Source organism: Gallus gallus, chromosome 1, assembly GCF_016699485.2.
Source record: "Gallus gallus isolate bGalGal1 chromosome 1, bGalGal1.mat.broiler.GRCg7b, whole genome shotgun sequence".
Taxonomy (NCBI): domain Eukaryota; kingdom Metazoa; phylum Chordata; class Aves; order Galliformes; family Phasianidae; genus Gallus; species Gallus gallus.
This window is the reverse complement of record NC_052532.1, coordinates 48,036,702-48,055,438: the sequence shown is the minus strand read 5'-3', so window position 1 is coordinate 48,055,438 and position 18,737 is coordinate 48,036,702. Positions and strand designations below refer to the sequence as shown.

General features: G+C 46.3%; 1 protein-coding gene across 1 annotated transcript; it reads right to left on the bottom strand.

The window, feature by feature from the left end:
* Positions 1-321: 321 nt before the first annotated feature.
* LOC107048995 (endoplasmic reticulum resident protein 27-like) lies at positions 322-18,303 on the bottom strand. The gene is made up of 6 exons (XM_025154945.2): positions 18,167-18,303; positions 17,887-17,987; positions 15,580-15,717; positions 11,427-11,540; positions 7,559-7,684; positions 322-627 (listed from the first exon to the last, which is right to left on the bottom strand). The coding sequence occupies exons 1-6, from the start codon at positions 18,285-18,287 to the stop codon at positions 346-348; spliced, it is 882 nt and encodes a 293-aa protein (XP_025010713.2). The 5' UTR covers positions 18,288-18,303; the 3' UTR covers positions 322-345.
* Between the last annotated feature and the right edge of the window lie 434 nt (positions 18,304-18,737).

Sequence of the window (18,737 nt, the reverse complement as noted above, 5' to 3'; positions counted from 1 at the left end):
GCCTTCCTGATAGATTTTCTTCTTATCCCTGCCACTGATCACTGTTTCTCTGATCCTTTCCTGACTGCTGACAACCACCATGCACGTACTCAGAGTCCAAAAGCATCCTCCATCCAACCTCCCAGCTGCTGCTCTCAGAAAATAGATGCTTTCTTTGAGACCTCCACACAGAGGTCAATGAACTCTTCTTGCTGTAGTCTAAGATGACAGAGGTCAATGAATAAAGAGGCTCTGGAAACACATCCATATCTGCCTCTGTTCAAGATCTAACATTTTTCTGATATTCAGGTGAAAATGAAAATGAGGAGGAGGTGGCAGATTGGGAATGTGTTCAAGGAGCTGAAGTTATTTCCTTAAGGGCCCTATGAGAAACAGCATCTTTCTATGAGACCCTAGCATCCTGTAGCCTACACAGAAGTGCTCTCTTACCTTTTGCATTTTTTGTAAGAAAGCATTACAGAAGTCCTTCACACGCTCAATGGAGACTTCCTCCAGAGGCAACACATCACGTTTCTCATCTGGTGTGTGGAATATAGCCAGAGCTGGCAGCTGAGACTTCTTCAGTTTGAAGTATGCCATCACTTGTTCATTGCTTTTCAAGTTAATGTCTACCAGGATAAAGAGAATCTGTGATATGAATAGGAGAGAAAACATGAGCAAAGCAGAGACTGAGAGAACAGATCCTCAAACAGCCATCATACACAGATTAACAGTAATGTTTCTATGAATTAGAGAAAACCTAACATGCTCTGTTATACCAACACTTTCCTCTGTCAATATCTAACTGCTCCATGCAGTGTTTTTCTGTATTTCATCAGATCCATATTTACAATACAACTCAAACTGTCTTCTTTTCCCTTCTTTAAAAATATATCCACAGTATGTTAAAAAGGCAGTCTCCTATTCTGTTCTCTTAACAGAAGAAGAACAAAGATGTCTTTTAACTCAAAGGCACATGTAGAAGAAGCTGACTCCTCTATTTGCATGCTGTCAGGATAAGATGCTTAAATCTATCCAAGAGTCAGAGTGGCATGGCAAAATGGTATTTTGGTGTGCAGAAGATCAAACTCAACTGCAAGAATGTGGGAGGGAAGCATAGGGCAGTATAAACCAGCAAGGATAAGAACATGAGATTGCAAAACACAAAAGATGAATTTAGGTCTTCTGGAGTGACTAAAAATGAAGATGCAATAATTTGAGAAATGGGAATTGTTGGCATTACACCACTGCCCCTACAGCCGAGCTCAGTGGAGAGTTCAGACTGGGGGAGAGATGCCCTTGGTGAGAAATGCCTACATTTTTCTGGACTCTCAAGTAGTCTTAGAGATGAAGAGAAAGCCAAGGATCATAATACTGACAGTGCCTATTTATCCCATGATTTCAAGCGTAAATTTCAACTGAGACTTTACAGGTTGCAGTAGGAATAGGTAAAAAATTAAAATTCTAGAATCTAAAAGATTATCAATAAGATGTTCAGCTTTATAAAAAAAATCTTTGTTAAATTATCTGTTAATAATAAATACAAATATTATGTATACATTTCATAAAGTAAGCACAGCAGTTGAACGACTTAATCAATGACCTGATTAAATAGAATCCTTCAGCGGGTGACATCCAAGACAAAGAAACAAACAACTACCTAAAATGTGTCATTTTATCTTCTCTTTGAGCTGTGTAGTCTATAGAGCCTAGTATATTAAATGTACCTACAGACAGGGGTATGACTCAATTTATACAAGAAAAAGAGGCATTTAAAAAAATAACATTAATGTGATGTGAAGATGATGAGCTCAGTTCCCAGTCAGTGACTCATGTTTTTCCTTCTTTTCAATCAAGAACACTCAAGCTAGTTCAAAACTGTTTTCTTCTCTAAAAATAATCTCTGCAAATCAACTTTTTACACAGGTAGATAATGAAAGGATATGGGGAAACTATTTTAAAATAAAGGAGGAGAGATTTAGATTAGATGTCGGGGGAAGTTTTTCACCAAGAGGACAGTGAGGCGCTGGCACAGCTGCCCAGAGAGCTGTGGGTGCCCCATCCCTGGAGGTTCAAGGCCAGGTTGGATGGGGCCCTGGGCAGCCTGAGCTGGGAGGTGGCAGCCCTGCCCACAACAGGGGTTGGAGCTGATGATCTCTGAGGTCTCTTCCAACCCAAGCTATTCTATGATTCTATGATCTCAATTTTTTTAATTAAAATTATGTTCTTAAAAACAAAAGAAAATTTATTATATATATATGTATGTATGTATGTAGATATGGAAACTTCCCTAAGCAGCAGCATATAGGAAGAAGGATAGGTAGGCTGATGTAAGACTAACTGCAGTTAATCACTGTGATAAATAGAAACAGCAGTTTCACTGGATATAACAGATCCACTTGCAGTTGCGGGGATCTTCTTTCACAGTGCTAAGTTCATCCTTTTGCAGGATAAAACACCAAACTAGAGAGCATCATAAATCAAAGGGTCAGAGATCTAAGGATCAAATCTAAGAGCTGAACCTCGGGCTCTGAGCTGGAGTGGAAGGAACTGGAACAAGCCTTGTGTTTTAGGGCTCTCCTTCTAACTTGCAAACTGGAACAGGCTAGTGTTGGACAGAAGCAGTTTCGGAGGGATGGTACAGAAGGTGTTATCACGTTTTTCATCAGTTTGTTCATCAAGTTTTGGCTTTCTCTATGGAATATTCACTAGACAACAGCATTTTCATAAATCAAATATTAAAACAAGATTTTAATTTAATAAAGACTTTGGAATACTAAGTTTGTTAATTTTTTTTTAATGTAAATGTCCAGCTTTAAAACAGATGAGCAGCATTTTAAACACTAATATAAATGTAAGTCAACATTTTTCCTTTTATTGAGCTTCCAGCCTTTGTTAAAAATCCTCAAACTAAGAAACTATCTATCAGCATGAAGAACAGAGTAAGAATAAAAGAATAAAAAGTTTGAGGGTTAGAACTCCAATTAGTTCTTGTTTTCTTCCTTGCAGAAGAGAACAGTTAAAACGCAGAACAGTGGGCCCCTCAGCTAGAACAGCTGAGATAACATCATCCACAGTTCTTGTCTTGGATATCTCTAGTGACACGCATGGAGCTCACACAGCTGCAGGTTGCCAAAATCCAGCTGAAGTTCCTTCCCATCTTGCGAGTGATTTCCAGAAATAAGGGAGAGACAGCAGTTATATCTGCTTACTGGCACTCAAAAGAAGACACTTCGGTGCTAATGGCATGCTTCTAAGAGTGATAAATTCCTGGTAAGTGCTACAGTGTGGCATGCTTCCTCCTTCAGCAAACAGATAGAGCATCCTGCGCTGGGTGCACTGGTCTCCAAGTGACAGCTGTGAGGCCGTCTGTAGAGTGCACTTGTGCTGAGGCCACGAGCACTAGAAGCCTGATCCCTGCAGCAGCAAGAAGCCAAGCAGATTTCTGAGCATGGACATGTCCATGATAGATCCCACCTGGTGGAACTGGCATTTTCTCATGAGGAATTTGTTTTGCTTAGAGATTCCCAGCCAGCTCTAATCATAAAGAATAAATGCGGTAACCATGGAAAATCCTACTGACTGTGAGACAAGATTCACTTTGCCTAACTTCTGACATCTAAATCTTGGTCTGGTCTCTGGCAGTTATCTAGGATAAACTCTTCAATAAATGGTGACAGGCACTTCTATTACACAGATTTAAGAAGGGAAGGAAGGACTGTTCTCTCCCAACGGTGCTGAAATGAGCCTCAAGCCTTTGCTCAGACTGCTTACCAAAGCTATAACTCACAAAAACAAATTCCATTTATGATGCCAACTCTCATATCACTGGCAGAAATTAGGTAGTTTCATACAAAACAGGAAGTTTGTTTTCTATTTTAAACTATCCTCTGCAATAGCTGGGGTTTTTTTTTCCCCTTCTGAAACAATTTTCTATGAATTTGTTTTATCTTGTATCAATCTCCATGTGTGCTTGTGCGTATGTGCGTGTGTGCATATGTGTGCGTGTGTGTGTGTGTGTGTATTTAAAGGCCTGCTACTAGAGGCAGTGAAGGAGCTATTGCATGCATGAGGAACTCCCAAAACAACCTGCCAACACACGATGTTCTGAGAAAACAAAACACCATGTAATATTCTCTGTGCAGTGTCATCTGCATTAAATTCTTTCAAAGATTTTTTTTACACTGGTGTTGTCTCAGTGTCTTGACGACTTGATTCCTAGCCTGGTGCTTTTAGAACATGAAGTTCCTGGTAAACACTAAGATATAGAATGATGTTGTTGTTCAAGGAATTCAGTGAAACCGAACATAGTACTGCAATGGTAGAAACCAATTTCATGTTTCTTAGTTTCTTCTCCAAGGAAGACCAACAGGAAGGATGATCAAGCCTTGTATCCAGTGTTTGACCTTGAGTTTTATGGAGCTGTGATCTTCAGTCTTTGAGGAGACTGCCTAAGCAAAAATATCAAACTCTGAAGTCTGAGTCATTTCTTTCACAGCTTACTTAATAAATCAAAGCAAAAAGAAAATATTAGTCACCAACTAAAAAAGAAAAAAAAAGGAAAGCTATAAAAACAACTTCAGATATCTGTCAAGTGATAGAGACGTTCCATATTTACATGTTTTCCTGTTTATGGCTAAAAAGAGGCAACCCTAACGATAATCTCTCTCTCAGCTTTGGAGACATCAGTATCTGCCAATCAAAATAAAAAGTGTATAAATTACTGTCTTCAGGAAAAAGGACACAGTACTTTCCTTTTCATGGAAGAACTCTTGAAGGACTTTCAGCAGTTTCTCAGAACTCATTTCTAAATGGCCCTACATATAAACTAAAAGGGACTTTGTGAACGTCACTACACATATCATGTTGACATTATAAACCAAGTTATATCAGTTGCAGCAGAAACTGCTTTTATTATTCCCAGAATCACCTTATTGAAATTTCTGCAAACACTCATGAGGTACACCAAATGTCATTGTCATGTTGTACTCCGATACTACAGAAAGAAAACTGATGATGCTTATGCTAGTTTGGTTCACTAACACTAATTCTGACATTTCCTTTCTGGTAGAAAGCTTGGATTTGTGGCAGTACTTTTCCATATGAGTACATATCTGATTGCTGTGGGACCCTTCTAAGGACACTGGTGGGTTCCTGCAGCTGTAGTGCTGAGTTCTCTCTGTTCATTGTTACCCACCCACAATTGTTTCTCAAGATCTGCTAGAAAAGTACCACATTTCTTATTAATATTCTTGTCAGCTCTTGGTTACTTAGCATCATCTAACAGTTGCATTTTCCTCTCCAGCATTTTATAGCCCTCAAACTGCACTATCAAATCTAGAAGAATCCTCCAGATGAAAACCTGAGATTTGTCTCAGGCAGAGATGAAAAGATCATAAAGCAAAGAGGAAGGGATCATAATTCAGGAAGTGGCAGGTGAATCACCTCCTCATTATCTACTTTCTTCACTTTCTGGGGTCAATAGCATTTTCTCTTCATCTCCCCATAAGTCCACACAACAGGTTGTACTGTTCCTCCAACTGGTGCAGACAATGACAAGGCCTCCTCTTCCCTCAGACCTCAGCAGACATGAGTGAAAGAACCAGCACCTCAAATCCTGCTTGAGAACCTTCTCAAGGCTACATCAGTGTTCTGCGCTGTCACTGAAGAGAAGATGGGGCACACACAGTGTCTCCACTCTTACAGCACTTTGCAAGCTCTGTGCAGCGGTACGTGCTCAGAGGGAGCCTGAACACCTCTCTACTGCACAGCAGTGGTTCCTTACTTCAAACCACTGGCAGCTCTAACTGCAGCACAAACAAGTCTTTCACCATCAGCCTACAGGGCATTCATTTTTCGCAGGTAATTCTGAAGAAACTAAATTCCAGAATTTTGCATTTATTGACAAGACAATTTGCTAGCCACAAAAAAAAAAAAAAAAAAGGCAATGGAGATAACTCTAGGTCGGCATAATTGCTCTGCTTATTCCTTAGAATCTAAGATCCAGGTGACTCGAACATTCCTAGCCCTAGTCCTTTCTTACTGCTTTGTAAGAAGGCAGCCTGAATCACAATTTGCTTCTCAGAATGTTCATCCTGTGAGAAAAACAACTTAGTAGATTCTCAGTCCCTCCATCTAGGTGTCCAGCAGTACCACTGCAGTAAAGTACAAATAATTAGTCAAACCCCTACACCTTATAGCTCTGTATTTTACTTTTGCAGACTTTCTCTAGGCTGATTCAGGGAGAAATTTGCCTTCATGAATTAAAAAAAACAGTATGATTTGGATAGCTGGTAATTCATTATCTGGACTTCAGTACAACTTTTTATCCAGTGCTTTGTGAAGTACTTCTAGGAAAATCATTCCCCTTCACTCAGATCAAAGCATGCCATATGAGTGGAAAACTGGCTGCAGCTGCATCAGCAAAGGACAGTGATGCTTAACAGTATCGCTGCTGATGAACAGAGATAATTGAGCCACTGTAACAAATATCTCGCATGACAACTGGAATTTTTCAGATTGCTTTCTTTTATCAGCAAGTGTCAATCAAAACAAAACCCTTTTTGAGAGACCTTTTGACTATCATACGTGGTTTCTACCTGCTCTCTTGCCAATGGGTGGTAGAAATGGCAAGATCCATGGAAGTCCTGTCATAAACAAATCTTGAGACATTTGAGGGTGCATGGTTCTGAGGAGGCCTCTCCAACTGAAGATGAGAATATGCTTGAATTTTAATCTCCTCCTTCAGTACTGCACACAGATGCATGCAGATGTTCTTGTTTTCAAACCCCAATTCTTTCCAACTCCACATTTCTCCCAGGAAGATCCCTTCCACTGCCACTCATCTCAGCCTTCTCTGATGCTTTGATCCCCTGCCCTAAATGCCTGCCTGTTGTTTCCAATCCCTCTTTGCTTGCCAGTTCCTTTCTCTGTTCCCTGGATCAAAATCGCCTGTAATCCAGCTGCTGCCATAGAATCGGCCATGTGAAGATTTACTGCTTGGAGAGCTCTGCTCACACAGGGGTGGGAACTTGAGGAAATTTCTCTGAAAGACCCCATCTACCTCACCATCTTGCTGTGGGAAACCAGAAAAACCCATCCTCAACTCCTTTAAAATAGCCACTTCCTCAGGAACCAACCAGGAAGCTAAGTGTTAAGAAGAACTGCAACATTAATCGCTGTCTGGTCACTTATATAATGTTCTTTGGCATCTCGCAAGCTGTATGTACAAGATCACCTCTCATGACAGTGGAATGTGGCCATTGCTGGGCTGAAGTGCAACAGCTGTTTGTCATCTCCCAGTGGAAGGGAACAAAACTGGCCTAGAAGCAAGGAAGTACACAATGTCCCACTGAGAGAGTGGGAAAGCAGGATACAAAGGTTATTCCCCCTTGGAGGTAAACTGGCAAAAGGTAAACGGATCCAACTTCTCCATTTAATTATCCCAATAATCATCTTTTCCTCCTACTTGGTCATTGCTCCCCTAATGCGCAGAACAGGACATAATACCCTCTATTTCCATGGAAGTAATCACCGTCTTTCCTTTTTGCTCTCTCACAACTCTCCTCTTTGGACTTACCTTACCCTCAAAGAGTTCTGCTGCTTCACGATATCTGCGCATTCGCTCAGGGTGCTCTGAGGACTTCTTGTCTGTGAACAGGAGGAGGTGAAGCAGGAGAGAACTGTGCAGCACACCTACTGCTGTCTGCCAAAAACATGACCACCACAAACAGGGAGAGAAACACACACAGACAAAGAGACATTCAGTGCACATCGGATACAGTGCCCAAAGGGCATCAACCCCTATGCCTAAGCTGCGACTTCTTTGCAAATCACTCTAACAAGCAGGACAGCTTCCTTTAAAGTGGGAGGCATCTAATCTGGGTACTTTGTGGAAGAACTTAACCTACTGGTTTCACTTATTCCTGAGTCAAGAGTCTGCAGATCACAAGGGCTCCTCACTGGCTTTGGGATGGCCTTGGGATGACCAGTGACCAGGCAGGGATACTGTCTGTTCAGAGCAAGCTGATGTCTGGAAGGGCAAGGAATTGGAGAGGGAAGGCCTGAAAACACTCAAAATAATAAGAGGAGACTCAGGGGAGACCTTATCACTCTCTGCAATGACCTGAAAGGAGGTGGTAACAAGGCTGGGATCGGCCTCATGGCCTCAAGTTGCACCAGGGGAGGTTCAGCTTGGATATTAGGAAAAAAGTCTCCAAAAGAGCAGTCAGGCACTGGAACAAGCTGTCCAGGGGGGCGGTGGAGTCAATGTCCCTGCAGGTTTTCAAGAAACATGCGGCTGTGGAACTGAGGAACGTAGTGGACAGTGTTGATGGTAGGGGGATGGTTGGGCTAGATGATCAAAGATGTCTTTTCCAACTTTAATGATTCTGACTGTATGATTCCATGGTAATGATGCCCTGAATTGCTGAGATCCAGCACCTGGCTGAATTGGGAACAAGTAAGTGGGAAGGGTTTGTGGTGCCAGAGCTGGTGTGTCATCTTGTTTCCTTTCCTCAGCATTGCACTGTGTTTTGGATGAGGGTGAGCCCAAAGCCCCATTTCAGCAACCCAAGGGGCTGGGCAGCCCATAGTGCGTTGGGTTAAGACTACCTCCACAGCTCTGCAGTGGGGATAGGACTGCAGCAGGCTGTGCCCTGGGCAGGGGCTGAGCAGGCAGCACACAATTGCCCTTTGTGAGGAGCAGGGGCTGGCAGTGCTCAGGAAGCCTATGTGCAACCTCCAGGCATTCACTGCTCCTCATCCCACCTCTCCTCCCACCTGCTCCCCAGGCAAAGCGCCTCTCCCTCAAACCAAACAGGAGTGGGGCTGTGCTCCAGCTGACCTGCTGCATCCCCACACGCATCCAAAACCACACAGGCCATAGAGATCCATGCCAGCACTTCCCCGGAGGAGGAGAAAGTTTCCACACGCTCCAGGAGTAACAGAGACAGGGTCAGCGAGTGCATGTCTGCGCCACAAAGCATCTTGTTTCTGGTGGCTGGGATTTTCTCCTTTCCCTAATGCTTATCAGACTCTTTGTATCCCTTAACCTCCCTATAGCACGCAGGTGGGGCAGGGCTGAGCAGAGGGGACACAGAGAATCAGAAGGCCTCATGGAAAGGGATAGGGCTGGATGTGAGGGTAAAGCCAGGCAGCACCAAGAGCCATGGGGCTGTGGGGGCACGGCTGGAGCAGCAGCTCCTCTCACAGCTGCACACAAAGATCTATCTGTCCACACAGACTTTCGCAAGAGATTAGCATAGCTCAGCATCACGGCTGGATTGCATCACACTTTCCTGGGACATACACAAGCTAAGTGTTGCCTAAAAATGCCTGAAGTATGTGGGAGAAACAGTTAGGGCCCCGGGACAGGGAGAGGAACTCTTGGCAGCGCTTGGCTTGATCCCTGTTATCCAAGCCTTTGCTGACCTGCAGCATTCTCAGTTATAAACAGCATATGCACTGGAAATAAATATTTACAAAATAAAACCCAACAAGCTATGTTAGCAGAGCTGGAAGGGCTTCAAGCCTTGGACTGCAGGAGGCACTGTTAATTGCAGCACCTTGGTATGGCTCCAGAGTGTCAAGAAAAAAAAGAGCAACAAAACACCACATGTACTGCAAGCCAGGCTGGAAGGGGTGGCTCAAAAGCTCAGGAGCTCCAGGTCAGAGAGGCAGTCTGGGTGCCAAATGGGACTCTGTGGAGCAGAAACTCATAGAGAGAGAGCTGTAGTCTGATGAATTGCTTAGAGGTGCAGTGAAGGCCACAAGGATTCAGAAGGATGGGACATTCATAAGGATAATGAGAACGTCCCCACTGTCACTCCTGGGCTGTTCTCAAAGAGTTGTCAGGACAGTGGGGCAGGATATAGCTTTTCTGTTCTAGGAAATGTTCTGTGATTTTGGAATGCTTTTCATACCCCTTCTCAGAAGGAAGAAAACAAATCCACGTTTTAATTATTATTTAAAAAAAAAAAAAAAAAAGTAGAAAAAAAGATTCTGCAGTATTTTACTCCAGAAACAAAATGCTGCATTTCCAAAACAAAATGGTCTCCCAGAATAGCATGATGAACCTGAACTGGGTAATGTGCCAGCCCTCTTAGCTGACATTTGGCATCTGTTTGAAAAGATGCAGCTTTAAAACTGGTCAAGCCATCCTCCTTTGATTATACTGAGCGTGATCAGCACTGCTAGAGCTATTCAGAAGACACTGTTAGCAATGACAGTCTCAACCTTGCACTCAGCTGGACTTGTAAAACCCACTGGCCCCACAGCAAGCATCCCAGTGAACTGCTAGCATTTCAGGGAAGCCTGAATCCTTGTAGGCCAAGTGCCAGACAGATGGGTAAGCTAAAGATGTCCAGCATGGAAGCATTCAGTACAAAAAGGACATAAAACTATTAGAGGTTGTCCAAAGGAGGGCTACAGAGATGATGAAAGGTCTAGAGGACAAGGCATGTGAGGAGCAGCTGAGGTCCCCTGGTTGGCTCAGCGCAGAGCAGAGGAGCTGAGGGGAGGCCTCATGGCGGCTGCAGCTCCTCACAGGGAGTGGAGGGCAGCGCTGAGCTCTGCTCTGTGTGACAGCGACAGCGCCCGAGGGAATGGCATGGAGCTGTGTCAGGGGAGGGGCAGTTGGGGGTCAGGGACAGGGTCTGCTCCAGAGGGTGGGGGGCATGGAATGGGCTGCCCAGGGCTGTGGGCACGGCCCTGAGCTGCTGAAGTTCAAAAAGCATCTGGACAGCGCTCTCAGACATACGGTCTGATTTTCGGGTGGTCCTGTACGGAGCCAAGAGTTGGACTTACGCATCCTTACAGGTCCCTTCCAGATCAGGATATTCTATGACTCTGATTCCATGATTCTATGATCCTACGTCTGATTTTTTTTTTTTTTTTTTTTTGAGTTGACAAATAATGGGGTGAAGGATGGAGGGGGTGGGAAAATTTTTGTTTGAGAAGTTTCCTACCAGCTTTTGAATATGCTTTGACAAAGCTAGACATATACTGAGCTCACGTTTCTGTGTGAAGAAAAGCCTGCTCCTAGGAGCAGGTCGCTTGGGTTTCCATGTTTCTTGAGGTTTCTCAGCCACAGAGAGGGGATCCTGGCTGAGCAAGATCTGCAGGCATGGTACAACATGACAAATGCCCAAAGGAAGAAGTAGCAGGAGTGGTAAGAAATGCAGTTCTTTGCCCATCAGTGCCTCAAATCTACTGGGAGATCAGAAGAACTGCCTCCTATCATCTCTCCACCCCACATGTCTACTCCAGTGCAATGTCTGCTCCCACGCCATTCGGCAGCAGCAAAGATATGCACGGCTTCCCCCAACTCATCTACACCACTGTGGCAACCCCTGCACACATCCTCATGCATAAACACTTGAGCCAGAGGAGGCTCGTATGGAGGAGGCCGGGTGCTGGGGTGAGGGCAGTGAGGAGCTGCTAATTACCGTAGGGTTGTACTCTGTCACCAGGCGGAGCTCGTTTATTCGAATGAAACGACTCATCTTATCAGCATCGATTTCTTCGCTCTCCATATTCAGGTCTCTCCGGTCTTTGTCTGCCTGAAGACATGCAAAGATACCTCTGGTCACAGCTGTGCCCTCCTTATTACCTTCAGAGCTGCTGATGGCACTCACCCACGGAGACACCCACCCCCCGGGACACCATCTTTGTCTTTCTTTCCAGAATGAAATCCCCCTTTCTGGAGGTCAAGAGCCATTAGACCTACAGAGATCTGCATGCACTTCGACGTAGGGATCTTCCACCCTTCCTCAGTCTCCCAAGGACAAGGCAAACTCCTGGCATATGAGAAATCACTGAGGACAAGACGTCCCTATCATTATCTTCTCCTACTGCACTGGAGACAGGGAAGATTAGCCAGTAAAATAATCTACGTGTTGTGGGCTTAAGAGATCCTTAACATAGCCTAATTCCTTACATTGATTTTGGCTTTATATTCCTCTTTAAAATCTTCATCTGCTTATTCTATTTCTTCTACAAGCAATAAACATTGGCATGGACCTGTATGGATTTCCTGGAAACATTGTGCAAGCAGGAAATCTCTCCAATAAAAAGAGGATTTTTTTCCAGTACAGAAGAAAAAAAAAAATCAAGCACAGCACATTTTAGCTTTAGAGGAAAATCCGTCCTGCCACACATCTCCCCACACTCACCCCCTCTCACCTCCAAGATGTAATTTTATTGAGGTTTGCTTGACTTGGTAAACAGGAAAAAAAAGAGCAGCCAAACATCAAGGCTAAACCAGCCAACAGGGCATGGTTGCTGTACAGTGCCACTGCAGGAGATGAAGGAGTTGAGCCATGGGCATGCGAGGCTGCAACAACCACTGGGATCAAAGTTTGGGATTTGAAGACTTTTCATGCTCGCGTTGAATGAGGTTCTCAGAGCTGAGGAAATGGCCACATGCACACCTTGGATTTTATCCTCTGCATCTGTACAACCTCTGAAAACACTTGTGTTAGCTTTTCCAGCGGTGTGCAGACATCTAACAAACTTTTTTGCTTTCCTGTGGTCATTAGCAAGGTCTTTGATCTGGTAGGGGGCCGTTGGGCCTGGAAACCCAAACCCATGCTTTTCAGACAGTGCAGCATGGTTTCTTTCACGGATTTGCCCCAGCATAAAATGAAAGGGTGGCTCTACTCTAGTGAATGGGATCAGGTCAGTGCAGCACCTGAGCGGGTGAGATCAGAAAGGCTTTGGGAACCCATCTAAGCACAGAAAATTTTCTCTCAACTTTAGTGGATTTCTGCAAACACCTGTTTTTCATCTACGGGTAAAAATATCCTTCACTTGCTGTCAGCATGTAGGATTCCAAGAATAAAAGGTTGAAAAATAGTCTGCATCTAATAGTTGAAGCTCTGGCCAAAACGTCTTTATCACTCTGTATAATTAGCTTATTTACATCTGTTAGTTATGCCCTTTTTAGGTCTGTCAGGCTAGATTCTTCAATAGAATAAATTAACTTTGCTGCACTGTACACAAAGAAGTTTCAGCAGTTGACAGTAGACCATCCTACTACTGTAATTACAAATTTCTAAGCACTATGTGTGTTTCACACTGTGCAAAAACAAGGAAGGATGAGTTTATGCCTCTGATTCACTGCTATCCTGGTCACCCGTCTTTGTATTCTTCAAATGAGTATTTGATTCTAAGTTCCCATCTCAGTTCTTTTTACTTTTATTTCTTAGCTCTGACTCCTTACTCCTACACAGTGTTCAGAATAAAAGGAAAAATAATGTGTCTGAATAACTTTAATTTCAGAAAAATAAGTTAAATTTAAGAAAACTAGGCAAAAGAATTGCCAACCTCATTTGAATCTAGCTACTGTCTGTTTCTTGACTTTCTTCCTTATTAACTAAGAACTCAGCTGTAAAAATTGAACCGTGAAGTTTCCATAGAATACAAATTCCAACAATCCAAACTTTCTTTTATCAAACACTATCCCAATGCAGTCATCCTCACTATCTGCCACAGAGCAAAAACAAAGGATCTTTTCAGTGTTTCTGGAAGAAAATCATCACGCCTAAGAACCAAAACTGAGATGGGTGTTACTTCAATTTGCAATTAATTGCAACACTGCACCAGGGTAGATTCAGGTTGGATGTTAGGAAACATTTATTCTTGGAAGAGTGGTCATGCACTGGAATGGGCTGCCTAGGAGAGTGATGGAGTCACCACTCCTGGAGGTGTTCAAGAAAACATTTAGATGTTGTACTAAGGGGCGTGGTTTAGTGGGGAAATATCGGTGGTGGGTGGATGGTTGGACTGAAGGATCTTGGAGGTCTTTTCCAACCTTGGTGATTCTATGAATCTATGATCTGTGCATGGCAAATAAAAAGTTAAAGGAAAGCACTTGTCTACTTATTGCTCACTCTCAGATCATTCTCCTTGCACTATTTGGATTAGACCAGTGGTAAACATGGTGCCGGAAAGGATGAGAAAGAATGGGAAGAAATGGGCTTCAATTCAAATACCTTCAGTTTCAGAGCAAGACAGCTACGGCTGCAGTCAAAATTATTTGAACTTGCACAGCATCCATCCCTCAGAAACTGCAAAGTGGTACCTCGAGTGCTGTGTTTAGTTTTAGACTCCTCATTACAAGAAAGACATGGAGGACCTGGAGTACATCCAGAGAAGGGCAACGGAGCTGTGAAGGGGTCTGGAGCTCAAGTCTAATGGGGAGTGGCTGAAGGAGCTGGGGTTGTTCAGTCTGGAGAAGAGGAGGCTCAGATCTTATTGCTCTCTACAACGACCTGAAAAGAGGTTGTAGCAAGATGGGAGTCAGCCTCTTCTCCTGGGTAACAGCAATAGGATGAGAGGTGATGACCTCAAGTTGTTCCAGGGGAGATTCAGGTTGGATATTAGGAAAAATTTCTTCTCAGAATTACAGAATCACAGAATCACAGAACTTCAGGAGTTGAAAGGGACCTCAAGAGATCACTGAGACCAGCCCCTCTGCTAAAGGATGTTCCCTACAGTAGGTAACACAGGTAGACATCCAGATGGATCTTGAATATCTCCATAGAAGGAAACTCCACAACCTCTCTGGGCAACCCATTCCAGTGACCTGTCACCCTTACCATAAAGAAGTTGTTCCACGTGTTTGTATGGAACTTCCTATGTTCAAGTTTTAGGCCATTACTCCATGTCCTATCACTACACACCACTAAGAAGAGCCTGACCTAATCCATTTGCCTCCTACCTCCCGTCAGATATTTGTAAACATTGATCAGATACCCCCTTGGCCTTCTTTTCCCCAGGCTGAACAGACCCAGGTTACTCAACCTCTCCTCATATGGGAGATGCTCCAGGCCCTTCATCATCTTTATGGTGCTCAGCTGGACTCCTTCTAGGAGATCCCTGTCTTTTTTGAACTGGGGAGCCCAGAACTGGGCACAGTATACCAAATATGACCTCACCAAGGCAGAGTAGAGGGGAGGATCCCTTGACCTGTTGGCCATGCTCTTCTTAATGCACCCCAGGATACCACTGGTCATCTTGGCGACAAGGGCACACTGCCCTTGAAAGAGCGGTGCTGCAGTGGCACAGGCGGCTCAGAGAGGTGGTGGAGTCACCGTCCTGGAGGTGTTCAAGAGCCGTGTGGATGTGGCACTGAGGACACGGTCAGTGGGCACGGTGGGGATGGGCTGACAGTTGGACTGCATGATCTTAGTGGTATTTTCCAACCATAACGATTCTGTGATGATTCTATGATTATTAATGGGCCCGTGCCCAAAGAATAGCTCATCAAACCACAGCGTTACACTTAAGAGGGATCTACTGCTGGGGATTTCATTTGGTGGCACGGCATCTGTCGCCGCAGAGCCCCGCTCCGCCTCTGCTTTCAGCCCCGATGGAAAACTTGGGCATGCATGGAGCCAGCTTTGCCTGCCCGAAGCGAGCTTGGCAAGATGTGATTTCCATCCTGCTGTGTTGATTCACTGCAACGCAGCCGGGAGATGCCTTCCACGTGCCTCAGGAGCCTTTCCAAAGCCACGGGAACCCTATCCAAGTCACAGTGCGCTCCGTGCGAGCCGCTCAGAACACAGCCCCCATTCTTTGTCCCCGCCGCGCACGCACCCTGCGGAACAGCGTGAGGGTGGCCTCCGTCACGCCGTAGTGCTCCCGCACCGCGGAGCTGCTGCTGAGCGCGAAGGGCACCTCCGGGATCCGCGCGGCCACCAGGCGGAGCTGCGACACCTCGGGGCTCTCCGGCTCCTGCGGGCACAGGGGGAGAGGGCGGTCAGAGCAGCGCCCCGCCGGCGTAAAGGCGACACCTGCCGGCCGCCCCGGGAGCCGCCCGCGGGGCGCCTCGCTCCGCCATTTCCCGCAGCTGCTTCCTCCTCGTCTTCCTCCCCGCGCAGGGAGCCGCGGGGCTGCAGTGCGACCCCTGCGCACGCTGCGGTGATGTGAAGCCCTGGAGCTCTCAGAAAGGAGGGGAGAAAGTCAGAACCCACATGTAACCCTTACATATATATACGCGTACAGACGTGCGTGCTAGATGAGTTATACGCATAGATCATTTTTAAGACAGTCTCTTGGTTCTGGATTGTTCCGATTGTTAAATACCTTGGGCTTACCGTATCTGGTATGCAGATCCTGAGGCTGCATTAACGCATGCCTTCCTATTCCCACTCCCAACTTCTCTTCTGAGGGACGTATTTTTGCTACTTTTTAGACTCAAATTCTCAAAACAGTCTCTGCTTGGAAGCTGTTTTGTTTTTCTTTTCGTTTCGAACTGTCAGCTCAGCTGTTTGCGAGCCCAGAGAGAACAGAAAACAAAATTCCTTCTTCATTGAAAGGAAAACAGTTCTTGTGACCTGTTTTGGAAATGCCAGCGCGTCGACATGGCTGTGGTGATTGCATTAAGGCATGGTGTGGGAACTTGCTTTGTTTTGGAGCATTCCTATGAAGGATGGGTTTGATCTGGCCGAGCAGGCCCCATTCTCACACAGCACACGGGGCAGCACGCTGTTTTTCCATCGTGGCCTGCAGTTCCCAGCTCGTTACAGGCACAGCTTGCTGAGCTGCGTGCTGCAGTGAGCTGAAAGGCTGCAGCAGGGAAATGATTTATGGCGAGCAGAGAACTCGGGCATTATTCGGATGAATATACTCTTGGGCAGAGGGCCAAGACGAGGCCTCATGGCACTCACGGGTCCTTATCTGCAGCTTAAACACAGCCCTGCTGTGCTTCACACACTGAACGCATGCCAGGCTGCTGGCTGCTGCTCTGTGCTCCTGGCAGCCGGGACTGTCCCCACGCTGCAGGACGGCACACTGAGCCCTCCCTGCCCTTGCACCCTGTGCTGCCTAGACCCAGCACTCTGCTGACTGGTAAATGCAACTATGCTGTGGGAGGGTGGCGAAGGTGGCGGGACGAGGCTCTGCCCACAGGAGGTCCTGGCCCTGCCACAACCCCAGCCAGCTGCCCAGGGAAAGGAGACACCGGAGCCTCTCTCGCTTGTAGGGCTACCTTGCTGCCAGAGAGGTCCCTAAGGAGCTCTGTATGCCTGCAGGCCCCAGCCCCAGGCAGCTAGTGCTCTGTGATCAGTGTTTAGCAAGGCCCTGGGGCAAAGGCCTCCAGCATTCACATACTTGCTGCTACAGAAGCATCAGTCTTCGCTCTGCAGCGTGCTGCAAGATGTCGTTGCCTTACCCCACCTGCATAACCCTTCCCTAGTCTGCCCTCCAGCCCTAGGACCAGGTCAAGGGGAGGAAGGGAGAAGGGAGTTAGTTTTAGAAGGATTATGTCTTCTCTGGCAAAAGGCATGAGCAGTGTATGCAGTCCAGCACAGAGTTCAAGTAACAGGAAAAAGGGGCAAGTGACACATGTGCCTATCAGTCACTCTGTCACCTGATTTCAATTGGATTTGGTCATGGAGAGGCAGAGACCTCGAGGGTATCAACTCTGGGGAACAAAGCAGCCAGAGGGACCGTGCCACTGTTCTCCCTAAGAGGAAAACGAGCTTAAGCCCAAATTCTCTCAGACAGGATCCCCACCATCACTGCTTCCTGAGTCCCAACCTCCCCAGCCCTGTCACGCAGGCAGTGCCTCGCCGTGCCACCAATGACTAAAGCCAACAGCCAATGTTCCCACTCATCTCATGCCACTGCACTCAGTTTCTCTGCCACCCACATTCCCCTTTTCCTTTCCCTGCAGCATTTCTTTCTCCCACCCCAAGCTGCCACCAACAGCTTCACATCGCCCCCTTGCTCCATTTCCCACACTATGCATCCCTCACTTCATGCCTTCAAGTCTATTACAAACCCAGCATCTCCCTATAGCAGGAGCCACTGCATGAAGGTATATGAAGGGCCCCATCCAGCCCTGCTGCCCCACCAGGGATAGGGCTCCCACCTGGCAGAGGGGAGCTGCTGCCAACGCACCTGGAAGAACCCAACGACCGCCACCTCTGCACCACTGATGAAGGCTTCCACATCTGCGATGTCATTCAACAGGACAAGTTTCTCTGCACCTCCCTCCGTTTCTGGAGAGGAAAGGTCAGAATTGGACCGAGGGTACAGAAGAGCAGCTCTGAGGCTCCCACACATACCCATGTGAGCATCTCACCCCTTACGTGCTCCCCGCCATCATCTTTCCCACCAGCTCGATGCACAGCTTGCATAGCACACCCTGGGTGAGGAGGAGGAGGGAAGGCTCACTTACTGTGGGATGCAGAGCTGTTGTCTTCAGCACAGCCTGATGGGGAGCTCCCAGCTAGGAGGATAACAAAGAGACATGGGAAGACAGAGGTGTCCATGGTGCCCGCTTGCCTTTTCTTCACCATGCCACCTTGCTCCACAGCTCTCCTTGTCAAGCGACACGTCAGCTGCTTCTGGGGCTTGCAATCACACCCATGCAGTGGGAAAGGAGCAGCTGGCCGGGGCAAGGCTTCCAGCTCCTGAGATAACTGTTTGGCTGGGAGAAAGCCCTGGGCCTCCCTGCTGCACAGGCATCGGCTTTGGACAGGCTCACCAGTGCTGCTGCTGGTGTGCCCTCACACACAGCGTTGGGCATCTCAGCTGCACCCACTGTGTAGAGGGATACCCTGCACTTCCCTGCATGCTGGGTCCCACAGATGCTCCCATGCACTTGCCCAGCCAGTGGGACATGAGGCTCCTGCATCTCCTCTGGTGGACGCTAACAGTTGCCAGGGGAAGTGTTAAGTATGAGAAGTGAATGCCACATACACCTCACTGCCAAACTCTGAAGTATCAGGAGCCATACTCCAGGAAAG